The sequence below is a fragment of the Colobus angolensis genome, unplaced genomic scaffold, assembly GCF_000951035.1.
Source record: "Colobus angolensis palliatus isolate OR3802 unplaced genomic scaffold, Cang.pa_1.0 Scaffold220, whole genome shotgun sequence".
Taxonomy (NCBI): domain Eukaryota; kingdom Metazoa; phylum Chordata; class Mammalia; order Primates; family Cercopithecidae; genus Colobus; species Colobus angolensis.
Window position 1 is genome coordinate 4,534,126 of NW_012115378.1, and position 22,022 is coordinate 4,556,147.

General features: G+C 33.5%; 1 protein-coding gene across 1 annotated transcript in view; it reads left to right on the plus strand.

Moving 5' to 3' along the window:
* Window positions 1-22,022, plus strand: part of CCDC178 (coiled-coil domain containing 178) — a 486,917-nt gene that overhangs the window by 27,326 nt on the left and 437,569 nt on the right. The window contains exons 4-6 of the mRNA XM_011943718.1: window positions 8,471-8,493; window positions 15,724-15,806; window positions 18,345-18,545. Of these exons, the coding sequence (XP_011799108.1) occupies window positions 8,471-8,493; window positions 15,724-15,806; window positions 18,345-18,545 (307 nt within the window). The remainder of the gene's footprint in view (window positions 1-8,470; window positions 8,494-15,723; window positions 15,807-18,344; window positions 18,546-22,022) is intronic.

Below are 22,022 nucleotides of genomic sequence, written 5' to 3' on the forward strand. Positions count from 1 at the left end.
CTCTCTAAACATTCATCAACTGGCGTATTTGGTCCTTTACTTTTTATCCTGTCATCCTTGTAGTCTGACAAAATGCCAACCCCAAATGTCTCTGATGATCTGCCATCCCCACTCCCACCCGTGGTCTGCTGAATGGTACTGGAGAACATTACACAAAATTTGAGATATTATGTAACCATAGTCCCTAACCTCAATGGTACATCATATAGTGCTCTGAAATTATTGTTTGTCAACTGAAATTTTTCTAGTCTGTGGTGGCTACTCCAATCTTTCTTTGTTCAAACCTCTAAATCTTCTACCTCACAGCTCATTCATTTCTTTCTTTGCCAAAAAAAAAAAAAAAAAAAAGAGCTACAACAGAAATGTCTCAAACGGTTGTTATCTCACCTCTGAACATCTCTGAGCTCCACAAATATTGTTCTTTTTGTTCCCCACCCACCTAGAGCTGTTCCGCTCACTGTGTTGCATCTTCTACTTTTGCAAAGATCTTGCTCCATCAGTTGTGTCTTCTGTCAGCATTCTGTCTGTAAAATCTCCTTTTTTTCTTAACTCTTGTCCACATTGAAGACACTGATGTACCTCCTATTCTTAAGAACATTTTAAAATTCTATGCAGACCTTTAAATATCTCTCCTTGTCTTTCTTTCTCCATTCCACATAGCATCTGAAAGTTGCCTATATTTAGTATTTTTAATTCCACACCTCCCAATCACTCATTTATTCTTTGCAGCCTAGAATTTTTCCCCATTCTAATGAAAATACTTTGAGCAAGGTAACCATTTATCTTTTTTTCTTTTATCTTTTGGTACACACACACATACATACATATACACAGGTACTCCAACATTTTGTGGCTAGAACCCAAGCATTTATGCAGTTACCATTCAGCCATTTGTTCTGGACTCAGCTGGGCAATTTTGCTGGTTCTTGCCTGGGGCCAATCATGTGGATATACACATCTGGTAGCACGACTGTGAATAATGATTAAAATGGTCTCACTCACATGGTTGTTGGCTGCTAGAGCATATTTCAAGAGGACAAATTTCAACAGACATGTGCTTAACAAAGCTTTGTTTGTGTCATGTATGCTGAAGTCCCGCTGACCAAAGCAAAGCACAGTCAATCGCACTGTTAACGCAGGAGAGTACTAGAGTAGATATGGATCCAGGAGACAAGATTATAGGGGGACAATTTATGTAGCAATCTGTCAGTCCATTGCCACATCATTAATACTGCTCCCCAAATGCAAACTACAATGACCTTTTCTTAAAACAGTTTTATATCATTATGGTATCATGAAGATCCATAATCACATGTTCTGTGACAGATCTGATACAGATGAAGTTCCCTGTGTGCAACTTCTTTTGACCCACAGATCTATGGCCCAAAGTGACAAGTCAAATACTGCTCCTGCATACTTAGTACACACAGTGAAAAAGGGATAGAATAATCACAATAAACCCTTCATTCAAAAAGGGTAAGAATGAAGACACAGGGCTTTCACTGATCCATACAATTCTGCATTTCATCACCATATAGTATCAGTTTCCCCAAATCTAAGACCATGAATTTTTTTTTTTTGTATTAGAGCCCAGTCCTGCTCATTGGGAATAATTTCCTGGTCTGTGTTTCTCACTGGCTCTTTGATTTACTCTGTGAACTCTTGGTTCCAGAGGTACTTTCATGTCTGTAGAAAATGGATCTGAGTTCCTCTCTCAAACTTCTTCCTGCTTCTTATAAGTTGAGAACTCAGAAATTTCTTTGCATTTTAAACTGTCTCTTGGTTTTTAGTCTAAGATGCCATAATTCTGCCATAATTCTAATGAAAACTTTGAGGTTTCATATGAATCTGATTTGGTTTACCTCCATGTCTCAAAAGCCCCAGCCATATTCTTTTGCTTTATTAAAACATATTTTCCTTGAATTAGATAATTATGTTTTGTGTTCCTCTACTTCATTTTTTTTTAATGAATTATCTTTTAAAACACTTTAGACCTACAGAACAATTGAGAAAATAGCATAGGGAGTTCATGTATAAAGCATGTTCACTACTCCAGAATAAAACCCCATATCCATTAAGAATTTACTCCTAATTCTCTTTTTAACCCAAGTCTTGCAACTACCAGTCTGCTTTCTTTTGAAATAAATTTTATTGTGTTAATTGAGGTTTACAGCATGCTGTTTTGAGATACATATAGACAGACACATAGATAGTATAGTAGTACAACGGTTACTGCAGTGAAGCCGGCTAACATATCTCTATGCTAGTCTCATATATTTCACATAGTGCCTTATCCTTGTAACAAGAGCAGCAAATACCTACTTATTTAACAAAAATTCCTAATGTAATACAATTGTATTAACTTTAGTCCTCATGTTTTACATTAGATCTCTAGACTTATTCATACTCCATATCTACTGCTTTGTATCCTCTGACCTGCATCTCTGCATTTCCTCTTCCTGACTCCCACCTGTGGGAACCAGTGTTTCATTCTCTACCTGTGTATTTGAACTCCATAAAAAAATACATTCCACATGTAAGTGAGGTCATGCAACATTTTTCTTTCTGTGTCTGCCTTATTTCCTTTCGTATAATGTCTTCCAGAGCTATTTATGTTGTGGCAAATAACAGGCTCTCCATTTTTGTAAAGCTGAATATTAGCTATATACGTATAGATGTATATATACACGTATAGCTAGTATGTGTGTATATATATGTATATATACATGTATAGCTAATATGTGTGTATATATGTGTATACAGATATACACGTATATATGCATATATATACACATACAGACATACACACATAAACATATACACACACATTATACAAACACATACATGTGTGCACGTGCACACAGAGACACAAGCACACCCCCTACATTTTCTTTATTTACTTTATTCTTTATTCACTTTATTCACTTATTCAGCGATGAACATTCAGGTTGTTTCCATATCTTGGCTTTTGTGAATAATGCTGCAGTGAACGTGAGTGTGACGATATCTTTACGAGCTGGTGCTTTCGTCTCATTTGGGTGTATACCTAAAAGATGAATTGCTGGGTCATATGGTAGTCCTACTTTTAATTTCCTTAGGAACGCCCATACAGTTTTCTCTAATGGCTGTACCATTCTACCTTCACACCAACAGTTGTACTAGGGTTCCCTTTTCCCCATACCCTCACCAACATTTATCTCCTGTCTTTTTTATAGTAGTCATCCTTACATGTGTGAGGTGATATCTCATAGTGGTTTTAATTTGCATTTCCTTGATAATTAGTGATGTTGAGCACCTTATTGCATACCTGTTGGCCATGTATGCATTTTTTGAAGATACATCTCTTCATGTCCTTTGCCCATTTTTAAAACAGATTATTTGGTTTTTGCTAATGAGTTTTAAGAGTTTTTTATACATTTTTCATATTAACTCCTTATCAGATATGTGGTTTCCAATTATTTTTTTCCCGGTATGTAACTGGACTTTTCTTATTTTTTTTTAGTTTGATGCAGTTCCATTTCTATATTTTTGTCTTCGAAGTCTGAGCTTTTGGTGTGATTCCCAAAAGTTGTTGTCAAGACCAGTGTCAAGGAGTTTTCCTCTATGTTCTTTTCTAGGAGTTTTATGGCTTCTGATCTTACATTTAGGTCTTTTATCCATTTTTGAATTGATTTCTGTGTATTGTTTAAGATAAGATACAATTTCATTCTGTTGGTGATAGAAATTCAGTTTTCCCTGCATCATTTATTGAAGAGACTATTCTTTCCTCATTGTGTCCTTTTGATGCCCATATCAAAAATTAGTTGTCCATCTATGTTTTAACTTATTTCTGGACTCTCTATTCTATTCCATTGGTCTATGTTTTTGTTTTTAATGCCAAGACTATACTGTTTTGATTATGATAGCTTTGTAATATAATTTTAAATCAGGAAGTCTGATGCTTCCAACATTACGTTTTTTCCTCAGCATTGTTTTGGACTTTTGGTATTTTTTGTGGTTCCATATTAATTTTATATTCTTTTTCTATTTCTGTGAAAATAGTCATTGGAATTTTGATAGACATGGCATTAAATCTATATATTGCTTGGAGTACTATGATTATTTTAGCAATATTAATTCTTCCCATCTGTGAACACCTATTTATTCATTTATTTGCATCATGCTCAATTTCTTTCATTAATGTTTTATAGTTTTAGTGTGCAAATCTTTCAGCTACTTGATTAGACTTATTCCTAGGCATTTTATGCTATTATAAATGGGACTGTTTTCTTAATTTCTCTTCAACTAGATCATTATTCATGTATAAAAATGCTACTAATTTTTGTACATTGATTTTGTATCTTGCAACTTTACTGAATTCATTTATTAGTTCTAACAGGTTTTTTGTGTAGCGTTGAGGTTTTCTGCTTATAGGATCATGTCATCTGCAAATAGAGATAATTTTCCTTTTTCATTTTCAATTTTGATAGCTATATCTATTCTGGATATTTGGCATAAATCAAATCATACAATATGTAACCTGCATTTTTTTCACTAGACATAATGTGGGAGGTCCATTCACATTGTAGTATGTATCAGTAATTTGTTTCTTTTTATAGCTGAATAATATTCTATTGTGTACATATACTACAGTTGGTATCTGTCCATCTGTTGATAGTCATTTGGGTTGTTTCCACCTTCGTCTATAGTACATAGGGCCACTATGAACATGCATGTAGTATATATTATATAATTATATATTACATAATATAAGGATTTGATTAAGTACCTGTTTTCAGTTCTTTTGAGTATGTACCTAGGAGTGGAACCGCTGTGTCATGTGATGATTCTATATTTAGCTTATTGAGAAACCATCAAATTATTTTCCATAGCCCAACTATTTTAAATTCCTACCAGCAATATAAATGGGTTCTAATTTCTTCACATCCTTACTAGCATTTGTTATCGTCCATTAAAAAAAATTTCTAACATAAGGTTAATTATTTTCTTATTTTTGCAGAAGAAAATAGAAGGTTTTATGAATACTTTTTGTCTCAACAATATCATTTAGATATTTAAATATTTGGTAATAATTTCCAGTAAAAATATAGAGCTAAATAAACAAGGACCATGAAAATGCTAGATTTATCAAGCAGAAGTTTGTGGGCAATGTGGCTTAGAGCTGTAAGTAAATGAAGTGTTTCATTTCCCCTATAATGTAATAATTTTTTAAACTACATCCAATCGGGCAGTTTTAGCTCCCCCTCCACCTTTGTTTTCATTTGCTATTTTGATAAAATCAGAAATAAGAATTGTATGCAGTCTTGTGTTTAGTTTGATATAATTGATTATATTAGATATTTTAATCAAAGCATCTACATACCACAATTATTTATGACAAGTGAAATTCTAAGCTTAATTATAATCAGGAATTTTATTTAAAATAATAATTTAAAGTGAGTTTGAGAAACTTCTAAAATTTGTCCAAATTTTTCAGATAGGCAGTTATTAATGTAAGACTTCAAATGTTTCTCTGGAGTTGTAGGCCTTCTCTGTGTTAACTACTTCAGTATCCTGAATAAATAGTGTTTAAATGCTAGGTACCGGAAATTTTGCCTCCAAATATCAGATCAAAGACTGACTAAAATAATTTTTTAATTATTTCTTTGTTACTTCTAAACACTGTTGCTAAGGTCATGTTTTGATATATTACCTTAAAACATTTCTTCATATGAAATTGCACTCTGCTTCAAAAATTTTGAGTAATAATGTTTTATCTTTATAAAATGATTTTCTATTGAGCTATAAAGAAGATCAAACTGAGAATATTAATTATTGCTAACTTGTTGAAGACTTCAGAAGTTTTGGATAATTATATCACAATTCACTGAAGTGCCTCTTAACCAATTTTCCCCTGACTCTCTTGTGATACTTCAACTTCAAATGGCTTCTTAGAACTGTCATGTAAATCAACGTCATGCAGGTTTCTGCATTATGCAGGACTGTGAATGCCAGTTTCCAAAATCAAGGAATAACATTTTCCTGATTATTAATTAGTTTAGAATCTTATTAACATGCTCACTGAATTTTTATTCTCTTCTCTGCAAAATGCCAATTTATCTTTTGCCATTTTCTTTTGGGTTTACTTGTATTTTCTTATTGACTTGTAGGAACTTGTTACCTTTAATAAGTTGTATGTGTTGTAAACACTTTCTCTCAGTTTGTGACGTGTCTTTTTACTTTATGAACTTTAATGTAATTAAATTTATCACTTTATTTTTGCTTTTAAGTGATTTGTGTCTTGTTTAAGAAGAATTTCCATACCACAATCCTATGACAGTTTTACTTTATAGCTACTAAAATTTTAATTTCTCTTAGGAGATTTGCTTAACAATGTGAAATTGATTTCTTTTTGCATATGAATGGAATAGATGGCTAATTTTACTTTTTAAGGAAAATTAGTTTTTCCACATTGATTTTATTTCAAATCCAGTCGTTTCTTATAAATCAGCCATACCATATCTATCATACATCAAAGTTTCATATATGATTTTACTTATTTCTGGCCCTTTCCATCCCACTGGTCAATTTTACCTCCCTATGCCAATATCTGGTTTCACTCATTTACATGAGTCATAATATGTTTTGATATCTGATGTGGTAGTTCTTTTTACCTTTTTAGAGTTCTTTGGGTATTCTTGATACACTGCTCTTCCATATAAATTTTAGAATAAGCTTGGCATATTATATGAAAAAATCTATTGGGATTTTAAACATAATTGCATTCATCAGTTTTTTTATTATGTATATGAATTTAGTCTTTTTCATGATTTGGTCAATGATGTACCACATATACAACAGTGGTCTCGTGAGATTACATTATTGTATTTTTACTGTACCTTGTCTATATTTTGATATGTTTAGATACACAAATACATTGTACTATACTTGCCTACAGTATTCAGTATGGTAACACACTGTGCATGTTTGTAACCTAGGAGCAATAGGCTATACCATATAGCCTAAGTGTGTAGTAGGCTATACCACTGAGGTTTGTATAAATATACTCTATGATGTATGCCAAATAAACATCTTGAATTAGAGATAATCTATGAAACCTGTAACATTCTGGTTTTGCATTTTTGATAATTTATGACTTGTACAACCCAAGGTACTCTTAGAATATATCTGTAGAAAATAACCCCTGCCAATGACTTTATAGGCCAGAAAAGGCATAATATTATGGAACTCTAAATATGTGAACTCACGTATAATTTTGTATTCACCACTCTTTGGTAACACATTAAAATTGAATAGATGTCATGTACTTCTGACTGTTAGGAAAGTCTTTTGGGAATAAATAGCATTTGAACTGTCCCTTGATGAATGAGTAAGATTTAGAATCACAGAGACAAAGGTCAGAACAATTAGGTAGAGTTAAGAATAAAACAATATGAATAGATAGGAGATTTGTGTACTTCCTGGGAAACAACTGTAAACCAATAAGTTTCTGAGACAGGTCTTAATCAATTTAGAGGTTTATTTTGCCAAGGTTAAAAACTATGGTCCATGACAGCCTCAGGAGGTCCCAAGAGCATGAACCCAAGGTGGTTGGGCTACAGCTTCATTTTATACATTTTAGGGAAGTAGACGTTACAGGGAAAGACATAAATCAATACATGCAAGTTATATATTGGTTAGGCCTGGAAAGGTGGGACAGCTATAAATGGGGACTTCTAGGTCATAGGTGAATTCAGGTTTCCTGATTGATAATTGGTTGAAAGATATGACTTGCCTGAATTGTTGAATTGACCATTAAATAAAGAAAAAAAAAGCCGAAGTTCTTATCATATTGATGAAGCCTCCAGGTAGCAGGCTTCAGAGAGAATAGATGGTGAACGTCTCGTATCAGACCTTGAGAGATGTCAGCCCCACTAAAAAGGACCCAGTAAGGGCAAGAGATTCTCTACAGAATGCAAATTTCTGCCACAAAAGATGGTTTTGCAGGACCATTTCAGAATATGTCAAAGAAATACATTTTGGAGTGAAATACTTTGATTTCTTTCAAGGCCTGTTATCTGTCATGTGATGCTATATCAGAATCAGGTGGGAATTTGGTATATTATTGCTACAAAGAGTCTTTTTTGTTTATCTTAAGATTTCTGTTTCAATTTTAAAGCTGGTCTGTTGTGTCTAGATTACAAAGGCAGGAGGTCATAATGAGGCATGTCTAATCCCCTTTCCCATCATGTCCTTAACTAGTTTTTTTAGGTTTCTTTGGGGTCCCCTTGGCCAAGAGTTGTGGGGAACTACTCAGTCAGTTGGGGGGCTTAGAATTTTATTTTTGGTTTACACAACCGAGAGTATAAGTAGACAAAAATATAGTGAAGTAGAGATATGTAAAGAGAATTGACAAGTTTAAGTGACGTTTACTCACTGTTTTTTAATATGTTTAAGATTTGATTTTTATTGAGATCTTTTGTTTTGACAGTTTGAAACTTCTTTTGAAGAATGGTAAGAAAATTTCATGCTTTTTAAAACTATTTTATTTTTAATGTCAAAATTTCAGTCATCTGCTATAATCCAGTTTAACTTCAAAAGGAATAGAAAATCGAATGCAAGATTTTTCACAATAGATATTACAATATATTTTTTAAAATATGAGAATTAGGACATCACTGATAATGGCAAAATAGAGATCTCCAGAGCTCCATCCCTCCACAAAAACAACTATGAAATTTGCAAAAACATTGGTCAGAATCGACTTTTGCAGAAATCTGGAATCCAGTAAAAATTTAATAACCAGTAGGGGAAAATTCAATGAAGAAGGAAGCTGCTGCATTGCATTAAGAGAGCACTGTGGCATTGTAATTTGCCTGCTCCGCATTCTCCAGCCTTCAGACTTGTGGCAGCTAGAAAGAGAGCAGTGCACACCTGTGGTGCAGATTCCTAGTACCAGAGGGAATAATAGGAACATCATTCTCAAAGAATTGTGTTTGAGTGGTCTGATAGCTCCTGGAAAGACTAGCGTAAGGACTTTGCTTGACTTGGAGCAATCACAAGGCTGGGGCTACTTTCAGGCAGTGTTTGCAAAAAGCGTTTAAAGGCATATACTTGCCACAGCAGCCTGAGGCTATAGATAACAGCTAGGACAAGCATTAACCAGACCAAAATTCCTGTGAAAAAATAGGTTGGAAAAAGAGATAGATACATGAAGGAAAATCTCTCAATATACTGGAGATTTGAAAGAGCACATAGGGCTGGAAAAATGTTCAAAAAATACTGAGAAGATCCTAATCTTACTTCTGGCTGACCTTTAAGATCTGCATGGGCAGGAATTGAAGGCAGAGTCAGTGTTGTAAACAGCCTAGGCAAGCCTGGAAGGATTACCCTAAGGCAGACCAAATCTGCTAAGATTGGAAAGTATTGCTTTTCTTTTTCCTTTCTTTTGTTGCCAGCCATTTAAGAGAACTCACACAAAACACTAGCTCACCAGTAAGCTAAGGAAACAGATTTCAATGATGACACATGACAAATAATACAGCCGTTATGAAAGAGTGTTCCTAAAAGTCACTAAACAAACAATAACCCACTACAGACAGAAATAGCAAATCCAATGGTGTAATCTGGTTTTTATTTCACATTAAAATATTCAAAATGTCCTGTTTTCAAAAAGTAAATATGAAGAATGCAAAGAAAAGAAAGTTTGGCTCATTCACAGTGAAAAAGGATAAATTCACATAAACTGTTCTCAAGGGAACCCAAAATTTGAACTTACTGGACAAAGATAAATCAATTGGCTTAAATTATCTTCAAACAAATAAAGGAAACCATGAACAAATAACTAAAGCAGAAAAGTGATGTTTCAACAAATGTAAAATCTCAAGAGAAATTATAAAAATTAACCAAATAGAAATTCTAGGCCGGGCGCAGTGGCTCATGCCTGTAATCCCAACACTTTGGGAGGCTGAGGCGGGTAGATCATGTCAGGGGTTCAAGACCAGCCTGGCCAATATGGTGAAACCCCATCTTTACTAAAAAAAAAAAAAATACAAAAATTAGCTGGGCATGGTGGCATGCACTTGTAGTCCCAGCTACTCAGGAGGCTGAGGCAGGAGAATCGCTTGAACCCAGGAGGCGGAGGTTGCAGCGAGCCAAGATCGTGCCACTGCACTCCAACCTGGGCGACAGAATGAGACTCTGTCTGAAAAAAAAAAAAAACAACAACAACAAAAAACAAACTCTAGAGCCAAAAAGTAAACTAACTGAAATTAAAAACTTCACTAGAAGGGTTCAGTAGCAGCTTTGAGCAGTCAGAATAATCAGTGAACTTGATGATAGGTTAATAGAGATTATCTAGTCTAAGAAAGAAGAAAGACAAGAGAATAAAGAAAAATGAAAAGTGCCTAATAAGCCTAAGGGATACCATCAAGCCTAATAGCAGTCAAAAAGTGTGAGAAGAAAGGGATAGAGAATGAAAAAATATTTGAAGAAACACTGGCTAAGAAACTCCTCAATTTGATAAAGACTTAAATCTATACATCCATCAAACTCAGTGAACTCCAAATAAAATCATGTCAAACAGATCCACACCAATATACATTTTAGTTAACGTGTCAAATGCCTGGGACAAAGAGAATCTTGAAAACAGCACAAGAGAAGCAACTTTTCATGTACCAGGGACCCTCAGTAAGATTAACAGTGAATTTTTCATTAGGAATTGTGGAAGTCAGAATGCAGTGGGGTGACATATTTAAATGCCAGAAGGAAAAAAGAAACTGCCAATGAAGAATTCTGAATCCAGCAAGAGTATCCTTCAAAAAGAGAGGAGAAATTAAGACATTCTCAGATAAACCAAAGGGGTGTATCACTAGCAGTCCAGTTCTATAAGAATCCTATAAGTAGTCTTTCAGGCTGAAATGAAAGGACACTAGAGAGTAACTGGAAGCCATATGATAAAATAATAAACAATAATAAAGTTAACTTCAAAGGTAAGTGTTAAATCCAGTATAAGTGTATTTTTGTTTTGTAATTCTTATTTGTTTCCCTATGTGATTATAAGGTCAAATGGATAAAATTCATAATAATAAATTTCTGCTAATGAACACAAAATGGTTAACTATGTAATTTGTGAAACTGATACCATAAGAGAAAGGGCAGAGATGTAAAGGAACAGAGTTCTTTATATATAAATAGATAGGTATACTATTGAAGCTACATTGATTTTAATTCAGTTTTTATAGAGTTAAGGTATTAATTGTAATCCTCAGGATAAACACTAAGATTCTACTTTAAAAAATAAAGGAAAACAAAGAGAGGCAAACTAAACAATATATAGAAAAAAATCAACTAGTTACAAAGAAGGCAGTTATGGAGGAGTTCAGAAATAAATAATATAGAAAATGAATAGCAAAATGGCAAAAATAAGCCCTTCCTTATCAGTAATTAATTTACATGTAAAGGGATTAAACTCTCCAATTGAAAGGTAGAGCATGGTAGAATGGATAAAAATAGATAATCCAACTATATTCTGTCTATAAGAGTCTCACCTGAGATACAAAGGCATAAGTAGTTTACAAGCAGAAGGATGAAAAACCATATTCCATGCAAATAGTAAGTAAAAGAGAGCTGGAGTGACTATACCAATGTCACACAAAATAGGCTTTAAATCAAAGCCTGTTACAGAAGACAAAAGACTTGATTCACTGATAAAAGTGTCATTCTGCCAAGAAAATATATAAACTATAAATACACCTAACAATACAGCCTCAAAACAGACATATAAACTAACGGAAGTGAAGGGAATAATAGACTGTTCTACAACGGGATTTTGAGAATTTAATGTCCCCACTTCCAATAATGGATAAAATAACTAAACAGAAGATCAGTAAATAAATAGACTTGAATAACATGAACCAACTAGAGCTAACCAGTTTATACAGAATACTCCACTTAACAACAGCAGAAAACACATTCTTCTCATGTGCACGTGGACCATTCTCCAGCATAGATCATGTATTACACCACAAAACAAATTTCAGTGAAATCAAAAAGATCAAAATTACACATGGTATTTTTTCTGACCCAATAGAATGAAACTGGAAATCAATAACAAATGGAAACCTGGAAATTTCATATATATGTGGAAATTAAACAAATGGTGTTTTACAAACCAGTAAGTCAAAGCAATAATCACAGGGGAAATTAGAAAACACCTTGAGGTGAGTGAAAATGAAAACACAATGTAGTTAAACTTACAAAATGCAGCAAAAGTAGTACACAGAGGGAAATTTAGAGCTATAAATGCTTACATATAAAAAGGGGATCTCAAATCCAGTAACCTAACTTTATACCTTAAGGAAGTAGAAGAGGAGGAGTAGGCTAAACCCACGGTTAGCAAAAGGAAGGAAATAAAGGTTAAAGTAGAAATAAATGAAATAGAGACTAGAAAAATAGTACACAGAATCAATAAAAACAAAAGTTGTTTCTTTGAAAAGAGCAATGAAATTCACAAACCTTTAGCTAAACTAACCAAAAATAAAAAGAAGACTCAATTACAAGTTAAATAATACAAAATTTGAGACACTACAACAGATTCTGCAGAAATAAAGAGGATTATAAGAGGATACTAGGAACAAATGTATATCAACAAACTATCGAAGATGAAAGAGACTAATTCCTAAAAACACGTAAACTACTAAAACTGTCTCAGGAAGAGGTAGAAAACCTGAACAGACCTATGACAAATAATGTGATTGAATCAATAATCAAAAACTTCCCCAACAAAAAAAATCTCAGGACCACATGGCTTCACTGGTAAATTCTACTAAACATTGAAAGAAGAATTAATATCAGTCCTTCTCAAACTCTTCCAAAAAACGAAGGAAATAATTTCTAAGTCATCTTATGATCCCAGCAATAACCTGATAGTGAAACCAGACAAAGACATCACAAGCAAACTATAGAATATACATGAATATACATGACAGGCCAGGCACAGTAGCTCACACCTGTAATCCAAATACTTTGGGAGGCCAAGGCAGAGGATCACTTGAGCCCAGAAGTTTGAGACAAGCCTAGGCAACATAGTCAAAACCCATCTCTACAAACAAACAAACAACAACAACAACAAAAATTAGCCAGGTGTGGTGGCGCATGCCCGTAGTCTTAGCTACTCCAGAGGCTGAGTTTGGAGGAGTGCTTGAGCCCAGGAGATCAAGTTCACAATGAACTGTGATTGTGCCACTGTACTTCAGCCTGGACAACAAAACAAACCAAACAAACAAAAACTGACAAAATCCTCAACAAAATACTATCAACCTGAGTTCAGCAACGCATTAATATAATTATACGCCCGGGCGCAGTGGCTCACACCTGTAATCCCAGCAGTTTGGGAGGCCGAGGCGGGTGGATCACCTGAGGTCAGGAGTTTGAGACCAGCCTAGTCAATATGGTGAAACCCGGTCTCTACTAAAAATACAAAAATTAGCCAGGCATGATGGCGGGTACCTGTAATCCTAGCTACTCAGGAGGCTGAAGCACAAGAATCACTTGAACCTGGGAGGCAGAGGTTGCAGTGAGCCAAGATCGCACCACTGCACTCCAACCAGGGTGACAGAGTGAGACTTTGTCGCAAAAAAAAAAAAAATTATACATCATGATCAGTGAGATTTATCCTAGAAATGCAAGAGTGGTTTAGCATACAAAAATTAGTTAAATGTGACACAAGCCCACACCTTTCATAAAACTACATTGTAAGGGAACGTATTAAACACAATAAAGGATATTTATGAGAAACTCTTAGTTTATATTATACCCATGGTGAAGACTGAAAGTTTTCATCTTAAGAACAGGAGCAAAACAAGGATGCCCACTCTTTCCACTTTTCTTCAACATTAGAACCCTTGCATATTGCTGGGGCAAATATAAAATAGTTTAGACACCAAGAAACAGTTTGTTGGCTCCTCAAAATGTGAAACCTAAAATTAGCTATCACTTAGCGATTTGACTCCAAGATATATATCCAAAAGTATTCAAAACATGTTCAAACAAAAATTCATATACAAATGTGCATAACATCTGTATTCACAATAGCCAAAAGGTGGACATAATCCCCAAATCCATCAGTGGATTAATAGATAACCAAATGTGTTGTGTATACACAATGGAATATTATTCTACCATTAAAATAAATAAAATTCTACATACTGCAACATGGAGAAATCTTGAAACTATTATGCTAAGTTTAAAACGTCACAAAAGGTCTCTTATATGATTCTATTTCTATGAAATATTCATAAAAGTTCATCCACAAAGAGAGCAGATTAGTCATTGCTATGAAAGAGCGCGTTGAAGAAAGGGGAGAGACTGCTTAATAAGTAGGGTATGTTCTTTTGAAGTGATGAAAATATATTGGAATGAGATGGGATGATAGTTGTACAATGTCGTGAATATATTAAATGCCACTAAAGTTTCCACTTTCAAATGTTTAATTTTATGGGAATTTGGCTCCATAAAAAAATAAAAAAATTAGCATAGAATTTTACAGGTCCAAGAATTAACTGAACTTTGTAAGATACACAAATAATGATCTAATTATGTATAATAATTTACTATATCATGTAAATGGTGTTAAAAGCCAGCAAGGAAAGTACTATTTAATCGTTAATGCTGGACAGTTATTTTTCAATTTTTTAAAAGAAAACAAATGAGAAAAAATATACTTTTCAATAAAAATATTCTGAAATAAATATGAAAACTAAAGGAAGAAAATATAAAGAATATTTCTCTGACCTTGGAATAGACAGACTTAGCTAAATAAGTTGTGGAACGATGACGAGAAAAGTAATTTGTAGCTATTAGAAATATAAAATGGTAGTAAAATACACTGAAAATAATTTCAGTTAACTAAAGCAGAATGTATATTTATGATTTTTTGGTATGTATACAGTTTTCTTAATTTAGAATACTTCTTTAATAAAAAATAGTGTAATGAAAATTTCAAAAAGAAATTCTCTGCTTTGTTGTTGATACCAATTTTCTTGTAACTTTGATCAGAGAAAAAACACATTTAAAAATGTATAATGAAGGCTAGTTTAAGATTCTAGAATCAGACCAGAGAAATATGGAGAAATGGTTTATTATTCAACATATAGAATTTTAGTTAGAAAGGAAATAACATTTTAATTTATAGTCACCTCTCAAGACACTACAGTTTAGTGTTGTCCAGTAGAACTGTCTATGATAATGAATGTTCTGTATTTGTATTTTCCAACAGTGTAGCTACTAGGAAGGAAATAACATTTTAATGTAGGTATTTTTCTAAAAGTTTATTATCTGAAATGATATTTTTACTGATTGTAATTTACATTGATTCCCCAGAAACTACTGAACTGAAATTACAGAAATAGCTCATCCAAATTATTCTCACAGAATACCCTTTGTCTTATAGAAACACTGTCTAGGAAAGACCAATTTCTTTTTTAAAAAATGTAGCTTTAATATGTTCTCAAGACATTTTGGGTCATTGTAACTAATTTTAAGTTTTTATTAATTTACTATTAAGTGTAAATCCCACTACTTATTAGAATTTTGCTATATTAGTCTCCTATCTAGTAATATTATATTGTATAGTAAGTTTCACCACAAATATTTAAAATTCAATGGAAGAGTATAACCTAAGATTTGTTTTACTAACTTTAAGTACTTCGCTCCTTTACTGCTTGTTTCTTTCCCATTATGTAGGAGCAGAACTTCCACAAAAGACCTGAAAGAAGACTGGAGTGTAGCTACACCAGTGAAAGAGGTCAAACCAGAAGAAAAGAGAGGTAAAGTTGTTCCTCCTACTTGAATAACTGTAATTATATTTAAAAGCTCATTGACTTCATTTAAGATATTTCAATAATCATGTTTAAGAATTTTATAATTATTATGAATGTTTAATAGACAAAATAGTCCTCTGTGTTGTTTGATTAAGCATTCATTCAACAAATATTTATTAGTGAATATTATACACCAAATACTTGTTTAGGTGCTGAGTATTTAATGATGGCTGTCCACTTCTCAAGATGCTATTTGTAGTTTAGTGTTGCCCATTAGAACTTTCTGTGGTAATCAGTGTTCTATGTCTATACTGTCCAATGGAGCAGCTACGAGCCAAATACAGCCGTTGAACCCTTGAAATGTGGCTAGTGAGACTGAGGAGCTTAAGTTTTAAGTTTAATGTGAATTAAGTCACATATAAATGTAAATGGTTGCATGTGGGTGATGACTACCATATTGAAAATTGCAGCTCTAGTATATATTTAAGTTATGATAAATATTCTTGTCACAATTTATAAAATACATAATATTTTATATGCTGGGGTAAAATTTGTGTTAACACTACTTTAGTGTATTTAAATATATTATTGAGATTTTATGTAGCACCTCCTCTTCCAATGGATTAAAAAATAGCGACTGTGTGACTGCTGAACTTGCACTTGTAACCATTATTTCATACTCCCATCTAGCAGAAAATCAGTCTTTATTGCCCAAAAACAACACAAAAAAGAAATGCATTAAAAAATTTCGCTAAAATTTTTTAGCAGAAAATTGCTAAATCCTTGATTGAAGACTAATAAACTCAGGACTTTTTAAAAACAAGAATATTTTGTTTTTCAAAGTTTTCATTCATAGCAAAGCTTTGTTTTTACTGTTTAATTTTTCATTATTTGTGCCTACAGTGAAGATGAGGACCTTAATCATTACTTGCCAAGTTTTCACACAACAAATGCTGAGAGAAAAAATAGATATATTAACAATCACAACTACAGTTCCATTAGCTACAATTACGTTTATTATCAATATGTACCTTTGAGGTCTAAAACATACAACAATAGCAGGATGAGGAAGATTTGTTGTAATTAAGGGCTTATGCTAAAAAATTGCAGGTAGTTGCTTAGAACAGTAATATGAAACTGCAAAACTGAGATGGCACTCAAGAAAATAAAATGAGATGTTAAATACAATGAATTTGAGGCATCCCGAGTTAACCATACAGCATTTGTTTAAGAATTTATTATTGAAATAGTATAAAAGACAACTCCTAGAAACATGATGAACACCTTTGCTAAAACACGTATACATTCAATCAGAAGTATTTTAATTATAAGTGATACTAATTTATTTATATATTCCAGACTGAAATCTTGCTATTGTAATTGATTATAGAATGAATCATAAATTGACTGGAGAACACAGTGATGAGTGAATATGTTTTCATTTTAAAAAGACAATTAATGATTTAAAGTATCCAAGATGTGGTAGAATCTGACAAAAGAAAGCAATAGATTCAAAGACACCAAATAAAGGACCAGTGTAGAGAAAATCATTTTTATGCATTTAAAAATAGGGAAACCGGTTTTATAAGAATGCTTCTGAAGCAGCATGCTGGATTTCTTTGAGAAGTCCAATGAGTTAAAAAATACCATTATTTAATACTCCCATCTTCCAGAAAATCATTGTCTTTATTGTCCAAAAGTAACACAAAAAAGAAATGCATTAGTTTTCTTTCTTCTTGATGCAGGTTAGCTATTTTTCCTCTAGCCTCAGTTCTTTGGAGGCCTTGTCTCTTAACACTTTGTATTTATGTGTTTATATAACATTTTGGCAAAAGTCAGTGTTTATAAGCATAAATCCTACAAGGATAGGACTCATATCTGTCTTCTTTACCTTCCTTATCTCCTGCGAAGACCATGTGCTTGTTCCCCGAAATATAATAGGCTCTGCACACATTTCTTTCATAAATGGTCGAGGGAGTACCCATGGTACTAATTTTGTTAACGTTAAGCCACATCATTCCAGAACTGTGAAACAGGAATCACAAATACTTCTCATTAAAGGAGTTAATTCAGGGTTAATTTAGTATTACAACTACATAAATAGAGTTTCAAAATTCCAATGAATTCCTGGCAAAGCTAAGTAGAGAAGTTCTTACTGGATGAGACTGAAGAATATGACTTGTTTCTAGGAACCATCTATCATTATTCAGTATTTACCTGATGTAATCTTTATGATATGTTTTCTTATAGAATAGGAGGAAACACACATAATTTTAAAATAAAACTGTATAGTACAGCTGATGTTGGTTGAGATTTAGCTATTGTAATTATTTTATAAAATGATTATTAAAATAGGTCTTCAAAGTTTATAATCAATCTTATGTTTGTATTATAATAAAACTGTCTTTAAAAAGCTGATTCATTTTTCTAACATTCTCTTATTAAATATATATTAAAAATAATAATACAACTAAGACCCATGTTCCCATCATCCAGCTTATTGACTGATTGATTAACAAATATGAATATATATATCTGTTTAAGATGAAAAGTGTCCAGAGTTAAAGCAGGAAATGGAAACATTGCTCTCAGAGGCCGTTCATCTCATTAAAAGTCTAGAAACTGACCGGGCAGAAGCTGAAGCAGCTTTAAAACGACAAAGATCAAGAAAGAACATGATTAACTTGAAAATTGACTCTTGGTCAGTCTGGAAACTTCAACAACTCCCATTGGCTGTGCAGAAAGGTAATAATCGGGATTTTTATATTACTTCTTACTCTGTTGGAGGTACAGATAATTAATTACAGATCTGTGTATTTCAAAAAAAATTGTCCTAGTGCCAAGGCTCACACCTGTAATCCTACACTTTGGGAGGCTGGGGTGGGCAGATCACTTAAGCCCAGGAATTCGAGACTAGCCTAAGAAACATAGTGAAACCCTATCTCTACAAAAATACAAAAATTAGCCAGGTATCATGAAACTCACCTGTAGTCTCAGCAACTTGGGGGTCTGAGGTGGGAAGATTGATTGAGCCCAGGAGACTGAGGCTGCAGTGAGCCCCGGGTGACAGAGTGAGATCCTGTCTCCAAAAATAAATAAATATCACCTGTTTAGAGTGACCGTATTATTTTGCATATAAACCAGCACTTTTGAAAGATGTTATTGAAGATAATGGTGGGTTCACAGATGCAAACTGTGAGACTGCGCTGGGCAAACCTGGACCTGATGTCCTTTCGGTGTGTTAGAAATCCAGTGGCATTTATGGTACCTACAGAACATGCACATATTTGGCATCTCTCCTATAATGTCTACACTATTTGAATTTCTAGAACTTTAGGAATTTAAAGTGATTGCCAGTTGGTATCATTAGCCACATTTTTAAGTCTGGGAAAATTGAAAGACTTTTAAGTCATATTTTAAGCACTAAATGCATATGCTTTTGAGAATTTAATAGTAAATTTGCTTTGGGAACTTCTAGCAGGTAACAAAACCTAAAATGTTTCCAAAATTAAAGGTAACAGAGGTTTAAGAAGGAAGTTCTTTTAGCTCACAGAGTGAGGGACCTATGGTGAAGGATTAAAGAATCTAAAGGTATTGGATTTTTTTGTTGTTGTTGTTCTACAAACCGTGTGCCTATGAAAATATGCCTGACTACCTGATTCTGCTTGAAGCTGGAAGATTTTTACTCTCTCATAGGATAAAAATTTTAATTCAGGATGCATATGTTTTGTAAGAGATTTTTATTAATATCAGGGTGCCCATATATGATCTATCATTTAAACCAAGAAATCTTTGAGAGAAAAAAAGGACATTATGAATTATTACCCAGACCAACAGCCATTAATTCAAATTATAGGTCATAGTGTACTCATATTTAAACCTTTGTTATAATTTTATGTCTTCTAAGGGTGTAGTTACCAAAGTAGGGTATATGAATTCCAGGGAGTTGCAAGAAAAGATTAGAACTTTTATTTATATTTGTAAATTTTATCATTTTTAAAATTTTCTTTTTGAATAGAATTTATACTGTGTATGCTCCACTAATACAGTAGATTTATATAATTTATAAATATGTGTGTGTGTGTGTGTGTGTGCGTGTGTTAGAGAGGGGGAGAGAGAAATTTTCTTTTTGAATAGAATTTATACTGTGTATGCTCCACTAATACAGTAGATTTATATAATTTATAAATATGTGTGTGTGTGTGTGTGTGTGTGTGTGTGCGTGCTTTAGAGGCAATGAGGCTACCATAGTGTCAGAAAAGACACCCTGGGAAATTCTGGATCCTAGGAGATACTTGACAGACTCTATTCACATTGACAGGAGTCATCCTCAGTTTTCCTAATTGTTTGGGAGGTTCTTCCTTGTTAGTAGTAGTAGAAAAACTATGGAGGGAAGGTTTTATTGAATTGTTTGCTGATAACTTTATATATAATCTCATATACCCTTTGTAATAGTGCTTAGATATTGTAGTTTTAGGAGTTCTACTTTAGGAGTTCTTGAAATAAATGTAAGTTGAGATACATGTGTGCACATCATAGTTACTTAATAAATGTGTTGTGAACTATGGAATAAATATTTGTCATGGGTGACAACTTATTGTTGGGTTCTTTTAATCAATGAAAGATCTACTTAGAAAACAGATTTATGTTCATCTGCTCTATTTTACGTAAGTAGCCACTATATGCAATGAAATTTAAATTCATTATGGTTATGTATTTTTTAAAGTTAATAGCTTTCTCTTTGAAACATATTCCTTACAGGTAATGTGTTCTCAGGAATCTTCTGCCTTTATATTATTTATGTAGAATATAATCTCTAAATTTTATGAATTTGTTTACAAAGTATACAGTCATATTTTTATAGTCTTTAGATTCTCAAAAGTATATCGTTTGTAAGACAGGAAAAATTTTTAATCTCCTTAACAAACTTAAGTATTATATTTGTTATAAATTTAGATACTTTTCAAAAATAAAATTAAGGAAACTCACTTCTTTCTAGATATTTTCTGGTCAGTCCTCCAGATTTATCTTTCCTCCCAACTCCCCAATCCCACTTATGTCTTTTGTTTTGTGGCCCAGGAGGCTGATTCATAGTGGACTGCATCAAAGATATTATTTGCATTCTATCTTCCTGTTGGGTTCAACCAATGAGAATCAGTGGCAAGAGACCATGGGGAGATAATGGAGATGGGTGGGGCAGGGGTATCTATAGCACTGACTGCCCCGCTCTCCATCTGGTCACTTTAAGCTGACTGCATGCCTCTCCTGAAAATGACAGCCCTTGCCATCCAACATGTAGCCAATTATCTAGCAAATGCTTTTTGTTTTCCCTATCAAAAAAGCAAACTAGAAATAAGCTTACCATCATGAATTTGGTAGTATATGATCCTACAAATTATAAAGTTGGATATGCATAGCAGTGTTCCTTTGCAAAATAAAAGGGTACTTATATTATGTTGTACCCAAACATTATCTGAAGACACAAGTAAACTTGTGACTCAGGCTCCTCGGGTATTCCCATTGTACCTGCTTCTATATATTGCCTGTCTTTCCCATAATCTACACTATGGCTCCATGGGTACTTTCCTATGACGATCTGATGAAAGAGGAAAAAACAAAACACAGCCCTGGTTTGTGAATGAATTTGAATAGTATGTAGACATAATTTGGAGAATTACTGCATTCCAGTCACTGGATGGGAAGGGTGAAAGCTAATCACCCCAGTGGGCAGAATTTTAAGTACTCTTTGAAGAAGGAGAAATGGCTCAAGAAACATATGGGAAGTGGCAAAAGGGAAGGCAGAGTGTCAGGGAATTTGAAAATAAATTAATGTAAGACTGCTAAAAAGAAGTCTGGGAAGGTAAGAGATGACCTTTCGAAAGGATAGATTACAAAGATAATTATGTCCCATATAAATGCTCACCAGAATGCCACTGCTATGGAAGATGGTCTCAGTAATTAATGGAATGTTAAATCTTCCATTTTGTTTTGAATTGTTTTGTCTTGTTAATTGTTCAGTTATTACTACAATTGTGCTTTGTAACAACCACCTTGGAAGTCAGTGGCTTACAACAATAAGCATTTTCTTATTTGCTGATGGCTCTGTGAGTTGGCTAGGGAAGCTCTTCTTCAGGCCATATATCCAATGGCTTTGGCTCAAGGCTGTGTGTTGGGTTCAGGTCAGCTTCATGTGTCTGTCATCCACTTTGGCTAGCACCTTCC